This window comes from Micropterus dolomieu, linkage group LG21 (assembly GCF_021292245.1).
Source record: "Micropterus dolomieu isolate WLL.071019.BEF.003 ecotype Adirondacks linkage group LG21, ASM2129224v1, whole genome shotgun sequence".
Taxonomy (NCBI): Eukaryota; Metazoa; Chordata; class Actinopteri; order Centrarchiformes; family Centrarchidae; genus Micropterus; species Micropterus dolomieu.
This window is the reverse complement of record NC_060170.1, coordinates 3,385,715-3,405,659: the sequence shown is the minus strand read 5'-3', so window position 1 is coordinate 3,405,659 and position 19,945 is coordinate 3,385,715. Positions and strand designations below refer to the sequence as shown.

General features: G+C 41.0%; 2 protein-coding genes across 2 annotated transcripts in view; both read right to left on the bottom strand.

Annotated features, from left to right (window-relative positions):
• Nucleotides 1-8,440: 8,440 nt before the first annotated feature.
• On the bottom strand, nucleotides 8,441-15,460 carry LOC123960919 (lymphotoxin-alpha-like). The gene is made up of 4 exons (XM_046035956.1): nucleotides 14,943-15,460; nucleotides 12,366-12,396; nucleotides 12,176-12,235; nucleotides 8,441-11,062 (listed from the first exon to the last, which is right to left on the bottom strand). The coding sequence occupies exons 1-4, from the start codon at nucleotides 15,207-15,209 to the stop codon at nucleotides 10,644-10,646; spliced, it is 777 nt and encodes a 258-aa protein (XP_045891912.1). The 5' UTR covers nucleotides 15,210-15,460; the 3' UTR covers nucleotides 8,441-10,643.
• Nucleotides 15,461-16,844: 1,384 nt separating this feature from the next.
• si:ch211-158d24.2 (multiple epidermal growth factor-like domains protein 9) overlaps nucleotides 16,845-19,945 on the bottom strand; it is a 42,956-nt gene continuing 39,855 nt past the window's right edge. Inside the window, exon 6 of the mRNA XM_046034475.1 lies at nucleotides 16,845-18,923. Coding sequence (XP_045890431.1) covers nucleotides 18,403-18,923 — 521 coding nt within the window. The 3' untranslated portion in view covers nucleotides 16,845-18,402. The remainder of the gene's footprint in view (nucleotides 18,924-19,945) is intronic.

Sequence of the window (19,945 nt, the reverse complement as noted above, 5' to 3'; positions counted from 1 at the left end):
TTTGATAAATGCTGATGGGCATCTGTGCCTATAAACTGCAGCTTGGAAAAGATAACACTTGCACGAAATGAAACTTGTGACATGACAATGCATGGGTGTGATGGCAGTTCTCATAGGCACTCACATTTAAAAACAAGACAGTAATCATCTGTCTCTCAGTCAAGGTTTAGATACTCTGGACTAATAGAAGATGGACAGCAGTAGACATTGACTATTGACTACTAAAATGTTGATTAGCGGGGCAGACTGGGCAATATGGATGCACCTCTCTCACATCTTAATAAGCATCATATATTCAGCCAAGTCATAGTATAAACTGTGGCGGTCTGCCAACTGGCGATTGCGGGCCGCGTCGCGCTGCAGAGCAGCCGTGACTTCACTCCAGATGCGGCGGCAGTGTCAGACCTGTACCGACGGAAACGCTACATCCACCTCCAGTGACGGGAACAGGGGGGGTTGGTAACCCAGAGAACACATGAAAGGGGACATACCAGTGGCAGCGCAGACCTCGGAATTGTGAGCGTATTCTATCCAGGGGATGTGAGAGCTCCAGGAGGCGGGGCTTCGGTACGCCACACACCTGAGTGTCACCCCCAGGTCCTGGTCGACACGCTCGGTCTGCCCGTTGGTCTGGGGTTGGTAGCCTGAAGAGAGGCTGGCGGTGGTGCTGAAGGCCCTCCAAACTTGGGAGGTAAATTGGGGACCCCGGTCAGAGACAATGTCCAGAGGGATGCCGTGCAGGTGGAAGACATGGTCGATGAGTAGGCGGGCTGTTTCCAGAGAGGTGGGGAGCTTGGATAGGGGTACGAAGTGGGCGGATTTAGAGAAGCAGTCGACAATGGTGAGAATGACTGTGTTCCCATTACACTTGGGGAGACCGGTGATGAGGCGGGGCACACCTCACAGGCCGCTACAAAGGCCCGACAGTCCCTGTCCACGGAGGGTCAGGAACTGCTGACGGACACTCGACGGGACATAGAGGCGGTTGGGGGGTCCGGCGCCGGGATTGGGCTCAGTGGACTGGGCGCGGCGGACAGCAGACTCCACCTCCCAGACCACAGAAGCAACGAGGCAGGTGTGAAGCAGGATGGTGTCGGGGGGGGTCTGAGGGGGTGTCCGGGGAGTGGAGCCGGGAGAGAGCATCTGGTTTGGTGTTTTGGGACCCAGGGCGGTAGGAGAGGGTGAAGTTGAATCTATTGAAGAACAAGGCCCACTGGGCCTGGCGGGAGTTCAGTCTTTTGGCGGTCTGGATGTAAGAAAGATTCTTACATTTTCTTCGAGACGAAAATCTTTGACGTGAATAAGTTCATAAAAAGCTTGAATGCTATGACGATCAAGCGACGATGGAGTGGAGAGCCGGGGTAGAAATACTGGTTGAGATGAGGCTGATAGCTGGCAGGTGTGGTGGTCGGAGACGGAGGTTGATGAGACACAGGTGTGGATAGCCTGCCGGGCTCCGGAGTGGAGAGGGGGAGAACACACAGAGGGAGAGAGGAGGAGACACAGGAGAAACCAGGATGCGAAGGAGGAAAAGAAAAAAAGGGCACTCACCATCAGCCGGGCTGCCACCACAACAATAAACAGTATTTATTTGAAAATGGATTAAAGGAAACTTGGGGAGCCAGTTTAAATGGGCTTGATGCAGCTGAAGATTAATATCTAGCGAGTATTATTATCTATTATTTACAGGGCCTATGTTGATGTTTGCCAGTAGAGTAGATCCTGGATTATCAGCCAGTACTAGCACAGGCCCAGGACAGATGTCTTTTGCAGGTCCCACAGACCCAGGTGAAATACAGGCAGCCTCAGCCAGTACGAGCACAGCCAGAGATGTACAGCCAATATCAGATACAAGCAGCTCGACCCTGATGGAGCAGTTGCTCCTCCACCAAATAACCCAGAAGATTGGCCCCCAGTCTTAACAGACTTCATACGACCCGCCGGGCAATCAGACATCGCAGGTTGTGTTTGGTCCCCTAATTTAGGCTATAATGTCTAACGTTACCCCCAAATAACCAAAAATGGGAAGAGAGGTGGGGCATTGTGGTGTAGAGCTATGGTGCGTGGTTACTGAAACCACACTGAAACACACACCTTGCACACATTACCAGGCTAGCTAAGGCTAAGAAGCTAGGCTATATGCCAATCTGCGTTGCTAGCCAGCTAACTCTGTGCTATGTATGTTGTAGGGCTGACTCTGAATGGTTGAAGATTCGATGCTTCGATGGGTGGGGCCTGACTCAACTGTCAATCTCACAGTCGAAGCTTCGCAGTGAAACGAGGATCATGCCATTTTGGCGATATTGGGGTGCTCAACATCTAATTTTACATGGAACTACCAGTTTTCTCCCAATAAGGTAATAAACAGCGTATTACAAAATAAATGTCAACACATAATGCTGTAAATAAACATGTAAAAAAAAAAAAACATTTTCAAATAATGTTTTTAAAGTGCCTGAATAAATCCAAAATTGTCACCCTAACCCTTAAGGTAGGGAGGTTAGTGCGCATGTGTATGTGTAGCGTGCGCGCATGTGTGTGTGTGCTGGCAGAAGAGGAGCACTTTCTGAAGAGACTGAGTCCCAGCTTCACCGGTGTTGTGCCAAGTTGGTGGGACGTTCGAAAAATGTATCACCATTGATGAACCACACAAAAAATATTATTATTATTAAATATTATTATTTTAAATAGTACTGGAAATAGACCTGCAAGGAACCACACGTTCATACAGTTGTCGGCCGCACGGTATGCACAGAAAACTCTGCAGAAGACCGGTGAATGGCGAACAAAGAGAAAATGGTCAACAATGAGCTTAGCTGGAAATATGCAGCTCTGCTCGCAATCGCTGTGCACAAACACACGCATGATTCGACTATCAGCCGACTATAAGAAAGACTTGACAATTCTGATTCGACTATGTAAATCCTTAGTTGGGGACAGCCCCAGGATGTTGTTTGGTTCAATTCCAGAACAGCGGATCAGAATTTGTTTAATCAACTCGCATTCAAATGATCAACTTGTTATTGTGTAGGAGCAGGGAGAGATCTAAAACATGCAGGACAAGGGGTACTCCAGGAGAGGGTTGGGAAACACTGCTCAACATGATGGAAGCACGTGTACAGGGATGAAAAAAAGTTATCATCAATGGAGCTCAACAATTCGGGTAAAGAGCAGAGCCTCCATTTTAATCCAGTGACACTAGAAATAGGAATAGGAGCCTACGCACCCATTTATCTTAAAAAACTGGAGGGGAGGAAGGAGTCAATAAGTTAACAATATAACATTTTATTGAACGTAGTCCATTCAATCAGCATTTACCAGAGTGGAATTTCCGTAATGAAATGTCAACTACTGAAATTCTCCTATAGCTTATTACAAATAGCCTATTCGGCCTAAATATATATTCAGCTGTAACCTGACAGGACAAAATGCTGGTGGCAATAACTGAAGATTAAAACAATGATCAAACATATTTAGACAGAGTTAACTCCTGGACCTGTGATTGTAAAGTCACATTTTGACCTATTAATAATGATTTTGGTGATTTGCAGTTGAAAATGTGTCTAGGTTCTAGTTTAAATTGTCATTTAGAGTCATTTAAATTGTGACTCCTTTCGCATTTAATGAAATACTGTAAAACACATTAAGACGATAAGATTATGATTGTTTCAGCTGCACCACAATCATCCTCATCATCACAGCATCACAGATGATTGTTTATTGATCAGTTCCAGCTTTTACAGATATGTTTGATTTAAACAATGACTGAAGCTTTTTTTTTGCCTATTAAGGAGCAGGAACATGGAGTTCTCGGAGCAGATGTGTCGGTGCATAATGGCTTACTATAAAGCTTATTATACCCCACACCGCTGGCTGTGCGAGGTCTTCTCTTCTTATCTGACCATTGAAAAAGAAAGGCACTTTTTCATCTGGTACATGATGTTTCTTTCTCTCAGTGATTGGTTCTTGTTGAGGTCATGGCCACACAGCATAAACTGTAATTGACTTTAGACGGCTGTCAGAAGTTTGAACAGTTCCCAGAAGCAGACTAGAGCAGAGGGTAAAAGACAACAGTAAGTGCTAAATAAAGAATGTGCTGGGGATCCAGAGAGCACAGAGTGACTTCCTGAACATAGTGAATATCAGGGTTAAACAGGCAGGCAGGCAAATGGTCACAAGACTAGCAGACACATGACAGAGAGAGAGAAAGAGTTGGCAAATGGTCACAAGAGTTAACTCCTAGACCTGTGATTGTAGTCACATTTTGACCTAATAATAATGATTTTGGTGATTTGCAGTTGAAAATGTGTCTAGGTTCTAGTTTACATTTAAATTGTGACTACTTTCGCATTTAATGAAATACTGTAAAACACATTAAGACCATAAGATTATAATTGTTTCAGCTGCACCACAATCATCCTCATCGTCACCTCCAACATGATGATGGGAATGTTCCATCTGTGCGACTAATCACAGCATGACAGATGATTGTTTATTGATCAGTTCCAGCTTTTACAGATATGTTTGATTTAAACAGTGACTGCCGTAATGTAGCCCATGTTAAATGTTCATGTTAAATGTTCCAGTGCAACTGTTGACACGCGGACAGCTGCCTTAATGCCCAGAGTCACAGTGTTACAAAGTAGGACAGTGTAAGCTAACAATTTTATTCTAAGGATGAATCCATGATTTCTGGCGATGTCTCTGTCCTTACATTGTTGACAGATTGATCATAAAAGTGATCATGTATGGATAATGAACTACAGTATAAATAAAGAAATGAAATGGTGTGTCAGACAGCTGCTTCAGGTTCCACTGGAGGAGAGCAATCGGAGAGAAACTCAGACTTGAAGTAAACCTCCTCCTGAGGAGGTTAGCTTTGGTTAGGAGGTTTATTTGTCACTTTTTTATAACGTTACTTTTAATAAGTAACTATTAATAATCTAATGGTATGTTACATAATGCTAACATTAGCTATTTAGCTTGTACAATGTTATAACATTATTATTGATGCTTTTTTTTAGCCTATTAAGGAATTATACCAAACAAGAAATTTGTAAACATGGAGTTTGATTCTCGGAGCAGATGTGTCGGTGCATAATGGCTTACTATAAAGCTTATTATACCCCACACCGCTGGCTGTGCGAGGTCTTCTCTTCTTATCTGACCATTGAAAAAGAAAGGCACTTTTTCATCTGGTACATGATGGTTTCATGGCATTCAGGTTTCTTTCTCTCAGTGATTGGTTCTTGTTGAGGTCATGGCCACACAGCATAAACTGTAATTGACTTTAGACGGCTGTCAGAAGTTTGAACAGTTCCCAGAAGCAGACTAGAGCAGAGGGTAAAAGACAACAGTAAGTAATTGCTAAATAACGAATGTGCTGGGGATCCAAAGAGCAGAGAGTGACTTCCTGAAAATAGTGAATGTCAGGGTTAAACAGGCAGGCAGGCAAATGGTCACAAGACTAGCAGACACATGACAGAGAGAGAGAAAGAGTTGGCTGGCATGTGGGATACTCATTGTGAGACTTGCTGGCCAATGGACCTGGTCTTATATAGTGTGTGGTGATTGGCGGGGATGCAGGGCAGGTGCATGAGTGGAGACTCATGATCAGGTGTGCAACTGCCATCCAGGGGAGCCAGAAACCATTCCAACCAATTCCAGGGAGAGCATGGAAAAGGAACACAACAGAGAGAAACAGACAAAACACACCAAGCACACAACATTCACCCAAAAGGCAAGACAAAATCATTCTTCAGTGAGTAAATCATCAGCTGATGAAATATGAATGAAAGTGCACCCAGGGCTGGGTATCATCCATTGAGCCAATTACTCTGGGGGAAGATTAGGTGGCCAGATGGAGAAAGCCAGGTTGAGAATTTTGCCAGGACACTGGGGAACCCCCTACTCTTTGCGACAAGTGCCATGGAAACTTTAATGACCATAATGAGTTAGGACCTCGGTTTAACGGACAGCATTTCCCACAGCACAGTGTCCCCATCACTGCGACATTGGGATCTTATTATTAGGATCAGAAGGAAGACTGCCCCCTACTGGCCTACCAAACACCTTTTCCAGCAGCAATTTCCAGTAGTTTTTCCAGGAGTTCTCCCCTCCAGGTCCTAGCCAAGCCCAAACCTGCTTTAGCTTCAATCATTCAGCAGAAGCAGCCTACACATTGTAATGGTTGCCTGCAGATGTGACATAGTAGTATCGTCAGCATAAAAAACTGAACTTGCTTTTATAGTTGGCTTTATATCATTACCTGAAGCATTTATTACACTTATTTATTTGCTTCCCATAGTCACAGTGTGGATCATTGGTGACAGCTCTATCAGGCGTGGTTTCCAGAGAGCTGCAGAGGCCTTGGGGCAAACTCAGTGTGCTGGACATCCTTGTCTGTGGGCCCATGCTTGGCATAGCTATTACCACTTGCACAGGCGCAATCTTTTTTATGTGAATAAATGTGTTTACTTTTACATTTAGTTTTAAATATATATTTTAAATGATTTATTTGTAAATATTCATAATATATTTGTATTTTATGTCCATTAAAAATGGTTTATAGTTCACAATGGAATTGATTCTATTCATATATTTGCTCTCCTTTTGTCTTCACTACTGACTGAAAATGTTAAATTTCACATTCTGACTGGTTTACATGCTGGGTGCTTGGGGTGTTTTTGTTTTGTCTTGTGGTCTTCTGTGTCACTCTCCTGGCAGTGCTCAGTGGGCGTGCCTATCTCTGGCTTCTCACACACCTGGTTCTGAGGTTCTCACCTCACCTGCTCCGCATCTAATCACCTGTAGTACGCCTACTTAAGGAGCAGCCATACATCTAGTCACTGCTGGATTGTCATGATGTATTGAGAATCTTCCCTGGAAACGCCGTCCTGGAAACCCATCCTGTTCAGCCTACGCTACCTGAAAGCCAGTGTTTGCATTCAACCCCCCTTGAAGCCCACCAGCCAGTCTCTCTCTGAATCAACCCCCTGGACTTTCTCCACTCTCGCCTGCCAGCTTTCCCCAATTGCAAATTTCACTATTGTTTAAATAAACTGTTTAAACTCTGCCTCTTGTCCGATCTGCTTCTGGATTCCCCCTCAGAATTCTGACAATACTGCATTAAGAAAACATCAATATTAATTACGCTGCGCCCGGGGAGAAGTTAGGATTTCAGGGACTTGTTCAGTGGCACTTTCAGCAGTGGTCCGTGCTGGACTCAAGCCGGCAACCCTTTGGGTTCCAAACCAAGTCCCCACAGACTGAGCTACTGCACCCCTAATGTTACAAATGTAAAAGTTGTTAAGTAGGCTATGATCAACACCAAAAAAATACCAAACACACAAATAAAGACAAGAGAGTATCAAAGATGCATTGTCTGCTCAGTGTGATTTTAGAGAAACATATTGTAAATATATAATATAAATATCGCATTCCCATGAAATCAAAATTGAGGTTCAGCCTATGTTTTATATGATAGGCCTGTGCCTTGCACTAGGCCTATAGGCTAGTCAAATGGCAGGATCTGGCCCATCAATGACAAAAAATGTTGTTTTGTAGGTAGGCCTATTGTTGAAGACATTTTAGAGTGTGTCATTTCCAGTAAAACGATTTCAAAATGTTGATAAATCATCCTGCCCTTGTGGGCCTGTATTAATTTAGCATCCAATGAAAAGCTTTCTTAATTTTTATGATGCTGCTGACAAATTGTGTTTCTGGGACCGGGCACAACTGATTACTGTACAAAAGCTCAACTTTATACACTGATTTTGCTGAAACTGGATCATATTTGATGGAGAAATATTATCTGGTTTTCTCACTGGAGGTCAATTTAGCTCACTCTGCCTGTACTGGGAGCTAAAAGCACTGGAGTGCGTGCTTTGAAGATACTTTAAATCTCTTGCCAAATAGGTTTCTTGGAAAGACAACAACAACTCTAGTCTAGAGAAAAAGCACAATCAGTAGCCACTATAGGTGGGGCAAAGTAAGAAAACTAATTCTTGAATATGATTCACTTTGATGACTAAGTGGTCATGGGTCTCCCACAATTCATCCAGTAACTGTCTGTGTTCCCTAGAGTACTAATGCTATTGCCGTAACCGGGTTGTGTCACCTTCAATAGGTGCCCTAAACAATATGAATCTTCCTTTGGTGAACAGAGAATTAATTGTCAGGACAAGAGACCATAAACATGAAAATAATGAAGTCATTTATTTTACTCTGACTAATACTTTGCTTCCCCCTTATCTCAATCAAAACTTATACTCATTGCTGGCTAGAGATAAGCTCCCCTATTTTTTAAATGTAGGGGCTGAGGGATGGCCAAAATCCCCAGTGAGCTTGTATGAAAAACATCTGGGATATGGAGAAGTGGGGTAGGACAAAAATGAACCAAAATGTTTCCTCCCCGCTGACAGATGGAAACTGCTCATTGTTTTGTCAATACAGTTTTATTTATTAACTTTTATTAAACAGTCTGCATAACACACGTGTATATATAAAACTCCATAAATCATGATAATTTCTTTAAAAGTAGGAAAAAGTCAACTTGCATAGTACCAACAGAGTAATGGGTGCCCAGCAAGCAATGAATTAAATAATGCACAATGCAGCTTCTTGTACAACAGCACCTTGCATGTAAAAAATAAAACCACTTCCATATATTTTTATCAACTTACAGTGAGCCCCATTGTGAGAAAAGTCAAATTCATCCACACACCAATACATAATTGATATAATGATCCCTTAATCCATCACTGGATCTACAGCAGAGTATTCTGACATTTCTCAAGCATCCGAGCCATCACATATTACAAAGAGCTGATAAAACTGCGGTGTTCCCCACGCTGCACATACTTTCAACTATTATACATTTCCAGCACATTCTGGTTTACAGGTCCGTCTCACAACAGGTGTAAAATAGTGTACAAAGCTTCCTTCCTTGGCTTGGAGAAACTGTCATATTTGACTTTGTTACACATTTAGACTGACAGCTTGTGAGTCAACTGCTTACACGGACATAACATGTACAAAAACTGTGTTGGGGAACAATCTAAACTATAACATGTTTACACATACCACAAAAATGTTATCATGGCAGCAGGACTGCGTGGGCGTGGGCTGGGTTTATGTGTGATAGTTTTCCGGTAACTCTACCATGTTTACTGCTCTTGAAGCATTCCTTGTCAAACCCACTGGCTATGGCAACGCATTATAAAGCAAGTACAAATAATAACAAAGTAATTCAGCCATCCACAGAGAGTTTTTCACTAAATCTGGACTGTTACTTCAAGTTACTGTAAGGCTGTGTACTAAATGACTAATGTTGTCCTTCAACACGAATCACATTCAGCTTTTGGGTTGAAAATATACATGGTTCTAAAAATAACCAATCACTTGACTAGTGTTACAAAGTGCTGTCAAAGTTTTCTACGAACAAATCTTTTCACAGGATGTTGCTTTTTAAATCTCATTGTAATCCAGTCATTCTGTCGTATCTCCTCCTATCTTCACAGGCCTATGTTTAATGAAGATGCTTCATGCCTGCTAACATAATGGTATGCCCAACATGTTACCAATTGATATCCCTTTATTAAAGTGGCAGTTATTGACTCATTTTAAATCTTAGTGAATGTTTTTTTTTTCCCCCACAGGGTTTAACACTGACCTAATGTTAACCACTTTCAGTAACAGCTATCACAAACATGTGACCTGGTTAAAACAGTGAAAAAGACTTGCTACTTCCAGCAAGGGCTACCATATTATGCAATCCTTTCAAAAGATGAAAATTTCACTGCAACAAAAAAGCTGAAATTTCTAATTAAGTCAAAAAGAACAGACAAAACAGCTAATGCTAAGACCGTACAATAACAGCACTATCTACCTGTAATCAATAATATTAACAATTATTAAGCAGGTTATCATGAGCCCTTTCATTCTCCCAAGGGAAAAAAACTTTTCTGTTCTTCTAGTGTAATATTCAGGGTACCAGATCAGATTCTTTTGGTTAATTGATCTAATTGATGATCTAACAATTAAAAAAGGCTCAGCACTATGTTCAGAATCTAGTTAATGTCTTTAAATTGCTTGCTTTGTCTAAACCACAAAGATGAATATGATCCTATTAAATTCCTCACGTATAAGATTTTTTCAAAATTGTGTATTTATTTTCTGACAATTAATCAACTTGTTTTTGCACTGAAGATAATAACAAACAGCTTATTTTTATTCCAAACTGAGTTATACGTTACTGCATATTGAATACAGTTGACAATGCCTATTTTGCCAAAAGGCTGTAGCGTTACAAATGTTAGGGATGTAATTGAATGAAATAAACACGCTCTTTAGAAATGTATATCATAATTAAATCATTGTTAAGGCAGCAGGATGTCTCTGCGAGTGGTTAATGATGTTAAAAACAATGCAGCTTATAACTTCAGTGAGATAAAGCAAACCTGCAGTTGAGCAGATATTAGTAGCTTCTTGCTGTTGCAAATTCCTCAGTGGGTTTACACTTTTCATGAGCTGTAATAGAAAATAAAACCCATGAATCTAGTATCTTCCTGTAGGTTTCCATGGGGTTGAAAGTGCAAACAACCTCAAAATCAGATTTCTGTGAGTCTAACTGTCTCACCAGATTACTGATGCAGAAGTTCAGCACCGAAGAACACCTGGTGTTCGTTCCCAACAATAAGATCGGGTTGTGATGATATCACATGTAGTCTGCTGTTAGCCTCCAGGGAAAACAAGCCGGCAGTATAGAGGGATTTACTCCACTGTCCTTTGCCGCAAATCACTGTGTCAACTGATGACAGGAGAAGTACATCGACATTGTAATTATCCTGGATTAAAAACACCTTGTTGTGGAGTTTCAGGTTAACATGGTCACAGTTGAGGTCTTTACTCTCATAGGTGATCTGCAGGAAGACTCTGTAGATGCCATTTCTGGGCACCACTAGGTCCCCGTTGGAGTAGTTGAAACCTCCCTGACAGAAGGCATTTCCACTCTCACTCTCCCATTCAAGATATGTCCCATTGTTCGATTTGCCTTTAGGAGCTGAAAATAAGAGCAAACATTTGATTATGAATGTTTCCTCTTCTGCATCATTTCTAGATAACAAGAAATATGTCACATATTTAAGTAAAGCTGGGAACATGCTAAAGCACAGGTGGGCAATTATTTGCCATTAAAAGCTGAACGTGTGCAAGTTGTTTTTAGAACCAAACTCCACAGTGCCTGTTTGACTGATTAGCACATGCTCTAGCAGAGCGGAGGACCTAATCTGTGAAACCTGCTTATGTATTCTGTGGTTTGAATGAAATCCTGCAGACACTCTTCTTGATGTCAGTGAGTCTATTTTACCTTATAATCTAGAGCCATGACTTTCAGTACTTGTCATCAGGAAGTATTGCTGTGTACATTTTACAACCCTTAAAGTGCTTCCAACTTTTCTTACTTAACCTTATCCTTTCCTTTGTGACTTGATTGAAATGTGCATCATATTATATGGCCTATACAATCCTGACATTATGCTAGTTGAGATTGTGGAGTGAGAGAGAGTTAGAAAGCACACTCCACCACCATCATCATCGAAACACCAAATGAATGATGATGGGAAGAACTCTGTTGATCTTAATACAACCCTTTTGGTTGTTTATTCTTCAATTTGTAACCCATATATACGTCTGAATATCCACAAGCCTTAATCCATCTGTATATCCTAGGCTATATATGTCCCAATTCCTTCATTTTTCCTTTCTCAAACTATTCCTTTATTCCTTCATATTTACCATTCTACCCACTCCTTCCCTTTTACTTATCCTGACTGGGATAAACAGGTAGTAGTAAAGGAGGACAGGAAACAAGTAAAGAAAAACAAAACAGAACACACCCACCAAACAGTTCCCTAAAGTTAACACAGTAGTGTTACAGCTAGGAAAGAAATGTCATTGTTTTTCATTGATCATAAAAAAGCAAATTTTGTTCTCATGTCTTTCTGTTAATCCACTGTGCTTTGGGCAATGGAAAAAATCTAGTGAGGTCAACTGTGAGTAATACAGTCATCACTGAAAATCACCAGTCCGTGTGAAATGATTCACAACTCTTCCATATCCTGGCAGACTTTCACTAATGCACGTTTACATGTAATCTATGCAATGTGTGTTTTACCTGTTAGCATGGCGCTTGGATTCTTGTCGTCTTTAAGTTGTTGATGTTTGATGATGGTGTCTACCAGAGAGATTCAAAAAGTCTTGTTTAACACATTGATGAATGATTGCTTTAATAGACCATTTTTTCTATCCCAACCAGAAGTCAACATAGCCTTCAGTCTCACTAGATTATTGTACAAGATATTTACCTGATGAAAGGCGGTGAGGCTGCATCTTGGGCTGTAAGTAAACAAACACATTTTTTATTAACTAATAGTTATGATAAATTGTAATAGTAAAACTTAAAATAGCACAGACAAAAATAATACTACACTAAATGCAGTTGCAACTGCAGTAGTAATGGCTACTACATAATGGATTGTTTTACTTCATTCTAAAATATAAACTATACCCAGTTTAGGCAATTGCTAATTATACAGTCTATTATAATATTTTAACACATTACTAAACAGTTTATTTATATATTGCTACTACATTGTACAGTGTAACCACATTGAAGTAGCTAGTAGAATAGTTATATAATATTATTATAATGTATAATCTAATAATATTTATGGGAACAAACTAAGTATTTAAATATTCAGTCAATGGAACCATATCATGATCATGGCTAACACTGTTCCAGTAAACCCAAGCTGAGTTTGAGACATTGGTCACCAGATGCCTTGTTGTTGCTAGAAAAAAATGTAATGCTTCATAACCCATTAGATGCTGTTAGATAAAGGCTGATGAAAATACTACTCTAACTGGATTTGGCCAGCTAAATGGAAATCATTAAAGCCACATCCTGACAGCCCATGCCAATGAGGTGATTAAGAATATGTTTTACTCTCCTGGGAAAGGAACAGAGGTGGGAGTGTCTCTCCATATGTTAGTTATCTGCCACATGTCACAGACCATCCTGTCACTGAAACTCATCAAATCTGTTTTTTTATTTTTACAAATGTTAATTTACAACTTAGTAATAACACAGTACAGTGTGAGCAGTTCCTATGAAACGAGTGAGGAACCAGGACCTGACAATTAATGAATAAACTATTGATGCATGGTAGGCCTAGTTACTACTATTGTCATGCTTATGATAAGTAGCTACAGGGTTTTTATATTCAGCAGTAAAAACTAGTACTAAAAAGGTGCTACTTCTTAGTAACTACTTAGCATGAAGTGTCACTGAGGGCCCATAAAAAGAGTAGGCTAACTCATGATTAAGTCATGAGTAATGAATGAGTCCTTGCTGGTTTTGTGCGGCTCATCAGGTGGTTCATAGTGAATCAGGGGTTTTCTTAAGTAATCAATACCTGACGATTAGGCTAAATAATTAGCCTGTAGTCTCTCCCAGTCAGGCCTACTGATGATGAGTTCGGTAAAGTTAGAAATATATTCACAGATTCGAACTTCCGGGATCAATAGCTCGTGAGCAAAACGTGTTTAAAACACAAACAACGCCTCTTTACTATCGTAGTTAAGTAGACAAGAAGCTACAAGTACATTTTCACCTAAATGAGTCGTCCAACGAGCGGCTCAAATAACACTGGTCTCTACGTACAGCCGGCTGTGAGACGAGTGCGCAGGGACCGTCTTCAAATTGCAACGCCGAAAACACATACTGCAGAAATATTCAATAACTTCACACTTATACAATGTAGTGCCCCTAAAATCACCTTACACATTCATGATATACTATTGGTTATACTAAAACACAAATACTTTTGCATACCTAATATTAGGTAGGCCTATTTTTAATATTCAATAACTAAACTGTTAATAACTAAGCTGTAGTGTCTCCAAAATCACCTCACACATCACTGATATCCTGCTGGTGATACTACAACACTTAGTTCATAGAAATATATATATATATATTTCTACAAACTAAGTATGAACTACTTAACTACGATAGTAAAGAGGCGTTGTTTGTGTTTTAAACACGTTTTGCTTACAAGATATTGATCCTGGAAGTTCGAATCTGTGAATATATTTCTAACTTTACCGAACTCTGATGATAATCATCATCTGTTAGGCTATACATAGTCCTCCATTCTGAGTCAGCTACCTAATAACATAATGCATTACTTATCAAGTTGTTCCCGATTCGTTCCTAAGTAACTACTCACAATTTTGTGTAGCCTCCTGTACTGTAAAGTGTCACATAGCTGTGATTGTGGGTACTACACGCTTCTTTTCCTTTTACTGCCAATTCTTAGCCTAGTTAATAAAGAGTAGGCTATTATTTGTAAACATACAGATGCAATTGTTTTAGTTTAATAATTTGAGGTGGCATAACAACACTAGGCAGCCAAGACACACTATCAGTGTGTTATTAGTGTTTCTTGATCTGGCTGCATGTTGTCACCTTTGAGCTGTGGTGCAGACACGAGCGTTTTGAGGCCCTGCAGCTACAAAGTTATGAAGCAGGGTTTTTTTTTCTTATAACACGTCATTGGACTTACTTTGCCAGAGCACTTAGGACCAAATTTAAGTAAACTTTCGTAAACACTGCACCAGGAAATAAACCTTGACCTTAGAAAGTCTTGCCTATAACAGTCAAAAGATTCTGACCGTGTAACGTTAGGCCTGCATGTTTGTTTAACCGCAAATTAAAACACCTATCGACCAGTTGCTCACCGTTATTCTGATAGACTAGCCATTTATTATTAGAAGTAATACTTCATTTCAGTCATTTCAAAACAACATTAATTTGGTCACCCGCTGGCAACATCAGCGCCCTGCAGGTCTGGGCTTTTCATGTAGGATATGTAGCCTACCTGGCCGTCCGGTGACTGATGACTTCTTCCTCCAAGCAAAACCGTGAGCAGTAAAGCCAGAGCGACTGAAAAAAGTAAAAGAAGTGCCGCTACTAAAAACCGGGCCATTCGCTGTAGTCGTGTCTCTTTCTGGCGGAGAAGTTGAATCAGTGCGTTTTGCTGGTGCAGTCCTGCCTCCACTCCGCAGCAGCAGCAGCAGCCGTCTTCCTCCATGCCGCCGGCTTCCCATTCGTGGATGAGCAGCCGTTTCCCATCCAACATCTCCATTTAAGCGTGGTGTCGCCCGACGCCCACGTTGAAAACCATTGCACTGGCACGGAGTCTCGATTTAAGCGAGTTTCACTGAGTGTCGAGACTCAAACACCTACTTCCTCTTTCTGAGATTTTTTCCCCCCATTGTCTACTAACGTTTCATCTTCAGCAGACACAATGGGCAACATACCAATACCGCCAGCTGCACTGGCATGTCTCTGATGACGAAAGTAGTAAGTCAACATCACATCAAAGTCCTTTAACTGGCCCTGCCTGCATATTTACTTCCCATTTCTGCTCTGTCACTTACCAAGTGAAAATGTCGCATTCCTCTGTAGCTGTAAAAAGTCAATAAAACTTCAGTGTGGCGTAATACAAGCCACTACAGCAAAAGTGTCTAGTCAACATATATTTCAAAAGAATATTTTGTAATATTAAGGTCGAACTGCATCAATGGAGAGGCCCCAGTCACAATGACGTCAATTATGTTTTGTTGGCAAGCAATAGACATTACAACATCTTATATAACAAACATACAAAACTGTATGTCAAAAAGGAACTGGGGCAAGAGCCACACACACATCTACACTCAAAAACTCGTGATCTGTCAAATCTTTCTTTCTCAAATCTCTACTTCCCCTGTTTTCAGATGGCTTTGAGTTTGGAGAAGCATTTATCACACGGCCAAAGACAACCATAACTAACAAGTAACAAATCACAGGATAGTTCAAGCTTTACAGTTAAAATCCCCACCATGACCTTTCCATACAGAAGATTCAACTAGGCTATAATTAAACATTAATTATACTCTGCATGAATCATTCCATCATCACATTCCATCAAACAAACCTTGCAGCCAGTACCTCTATAACTGATCATTTGTCTAATATATTTCAAATCAAACATAGTAATGTATTCTTATTTCTACATAATCCCTTTGCATTACGTAGAGATGTGTGTTCACCTCTATAAAACCCATCCTCCGTGCACTTGAAGGGAACCTCATTTTTAATTTCATATGACATCAATAATGTGGAGAGCCTGCAGCAGCGACTGAGGATGGGTGATAAGGGGCAGAGTGATGAACAGGCTGCTGTAGAGAAGTGAGCAAATGCAAACGTTGTTGTGGAGCATAAGATCAAGGGCAACATGGGAGAAATTATGAATCTACAGAATCAATATGGATGAGACACAATGACATACAGCAATACATCACTAATTCAAAAATGTGTTTCTTATTGCTACGTCACTGTGATGTAAATGGAAAACGGACTGTACTTGTATAACGCCTTTGTATTCTTCAACCAGCGCTTTACACTACATGTCACATTCACACACTGATGGCAGAGGCTGCCATGCTAGATGCCAAATGCTATTGTTTTATATTTGAAATTATATAATAATTGCAGAACAAGTTTCACTGTGCAGAATGATGTATGAACATAGTCTGACACAAGAAGGCTGAAGTTTCTCTGTGCTCAATTTAAATCTCAGTTAACATGTGAACATTTAAGCAAGAGTTTGTGGTATCACAACTAGTTTGGAAGATTTTTTGTGGAAAAACCGCAACAGACTCAACATTATTCCAAGCATGTATGTCTTCAGTGTCGGCAGTGATTTAAATTAAAGGTATGTGAGAAACACAAAGACAACAGTAAACCCATTTTTATTTGAGAGTTGAGCTTTAGGGTATTATTTACATCACTTTATTCTTTGTTTTGAGTTGTAGGTGGTGCATTTTAGTCCTGCAGCTGTTTATATGGCAAAGTCCACTGAGAATAAGAAATAAAAATAACAATACAAAAAGCTGTGGGCTGACTGCAACATCACACCCAGGAGAGTGAAAGGTTGGAGGCTTGTTGAGTGACACACACAGTATTTCTACCTGTACAATAATAGTGCTACTATTCACATTCATCTGTACAATAATCATATTTACAGTGATCACATTAGGGAAAGAGCCAGTACCTGAGGAGTTAGTTCCATAATTAGCTTTACTCATTCACCGTGGTAAAATGAAGCGCACCCAATCAATGGTAGCCTAAACAACACAGAAAACAGGGGATCCATTTTCAGGATCAGGTGTGAAGCCATTCACTGTTTTAGCTGATGAAATTTGATTGTTAATAGTAACAATGACCAATAGGGTGAGGACATTTTATCATGTGCAGGCTGGTTTCAATCTATAGCAACATTATCTTTTAGACATTAAACGGTCTTATCTCACAGGACCCAACCTCTACTAAATACGAAACATTTTATAATTGGTTTGTTCAACTTTTGCTGAGGTAGGCAGCAAAGAGCAGATTAGATTACAAGTAGTTTATGGCCATTTACGTGAGTCTAGTATGATTCACTACCCTGCAGTAGCGCCAAGTGGTGAGAGTTTATAAACAGTAAGGTGTAGTTTCTTTAAAATAAACACTCCTCGTAGATACTTCAGGTGAGGCGGCACACTTTAACTAAAGACAGGAAGCTATAAAGATAAGATGAGGTCATTAAAATACTTGTACCAGCAGCTTTCACCTCCCCTTAGGACTCTATCCAAAACACACAAACTATACATGAAAACATACGGGCCAATTCAAATTACCATTCGACAGCACGTAAGATAAAACACCATGAATAAACACATCATACATGTGCAGCATTTCTCCCGAGAATGAAAAGTCAACCAATAAATAAGAACTGAATAAAAATTCATTTAACAATCATTGTCTCAGTTTAAGATCACTGTGAAAGCGATCCAATTATAACTTAAACAGTCTAAAGTCCATTTTAAAAAGATCTGAAATGCTAGGCTCCTCCACTAACCCGTGTCAGGATCATCGTTTCAGCAAACAGGTGTAAGCTTTGCACCTGTCTCACGCCATGCCAATTACCTAACTAATCTGCACAACAGCGCCCTCTGCAGGCACAACTCAAATAAAACGCTTTATTCTTTGGACCCACTTCACTGATCGCCCATTCCACACAAAATCATAATCAAAAAGGGAAAATGTTTCAAGTGGAAGGTCTGCGTCTCTTTTCCATATCTTTAAATCACATCTACTTGATCTCACTGTCAGTTTGCCAAACGTTGTGAAGTGCCACAGACCAGCAGGGTAACAACAAGCAGTCATATATGAAGGAGCTTTGGATTTGGTACTTTCCAGCAGCTTTGTGTCATCTGTAAATTTAGGTATTTAGACTAGGGATGGATGGCGTGCTAAGCTTTGTAGCAGTTGCCCTGCGTGGTGAGTGCCAGCTGGCCATTGGGCGCCACCTCGTTGGCCTCGTCCTCCAGCAGGCCCGACACGTCAGCGTTGGGGATGCTGTCGTGGTAGCTGCTAAAGCTGATGTTGTCCTCTTTCAGTTCAATGGTCCAGAAGGGAGCGTTGAGCTTGCGGTTCTGGTACTCCCGGTAGGTGTATACGCCTCCGACAAAGCCCAGCAGCAGCAGCACCACCAGAATGATGACGGCCAGGATGATGATGTTGAACTGCGTCCAGGAGACTTCCGTCAGGGCCGCTGTGGTGTTGTCAGTGGGGCTGCTCAGGCTGGTCAACAGGGCCTGGGTGGTTGCGGCAGTGCTCAGCGCAGTGCTCGTGTTGCTGCTGGACGTGGAAGCTGGGACCCCTCTCGCTGTGGCAGAGGTGAAAGTGGTGCTGGTGTTGGGCGGCGGGGGGGAAGGTGATGTGGGCGCCTCTGTTGTGGTTGTGTCTACTGGTATGGGAAGGTGTCGGGGTGCTGAGGAGAGGAAAGCATCGAAAACATTAGTAAACATTTTAAGATTTTATTTCACTACTTTGTTAAATTCACAATCCTGATAGGCCAATGCAACAAAGACCTGGAATTACTGAATAATTAACAGACTTCTCATTTCTCTATTTTGTGCCTCCTAGTCTCCTCTCTCCTCCGCTCTCCTGCCTATGAACCAGAAATTGATTTCAGATCTTGGAGGACATCTCAATTCCTAAAAAGCATCTAGAGGAGCAAGGAGCAAAGAGAGGAGGCTTGCTGGAGGAGCTATTGGCGAGGAAACACTGGAGTATCCTTGGTGGAAGACAAACCATGGGGGCAGCAGAACTCTGCAGTGTTCCTTTTGTATTTAGAAGTTCTATTAGTTATTTCAGATGATTTAATGACATTTCAGGTGGATATTACTGATGTTTTTATCAGTGAATGTAGGCTAAAGATGCGAGGATGCGAGATGGGTCAAAGAATTAACATTGTGATTACCAGCAGAGGGGTTGGGGGTAGGTGTGTCTGAGAGACGCAGTGCGAATTTACGCATGAGGCACAGCAGCGATTATTTAAATCAACCAACACGCTGACAGGATCAGTCAGGATCTAATGTTAATGAATGTTCTGTGTTCTACACGCCCAAAAGGTCTCACACACAGTCCAGGTTCATACAATGAAATTGCCGTCCTCCTGATCAATCCTGAGCTTCGTCAGGGCCGTCTAAACATGTTTTAAGAAGCTAAAAGTTGAATTCTGTTTCCTCTGGAGAGTTTCCTGTCAACTTTATTACTACAGTTTTTGGTTTTGTTGTTTAAATGTCCCACAATATTTGCTGTAACATTACTGCGTGCATGGAAATAGGTCTATTGTATATACTGTATACCAATACACCTACCTCAGGTCATAAGTCTTATTTATTTTTTCCAGCATCCTTTGCACTATGCTCCATCACACTGTGTACATGTACACATGTATGCATGTATGTGTATGTGTACCTGTATATCATATCCACCTTCAACATGTAC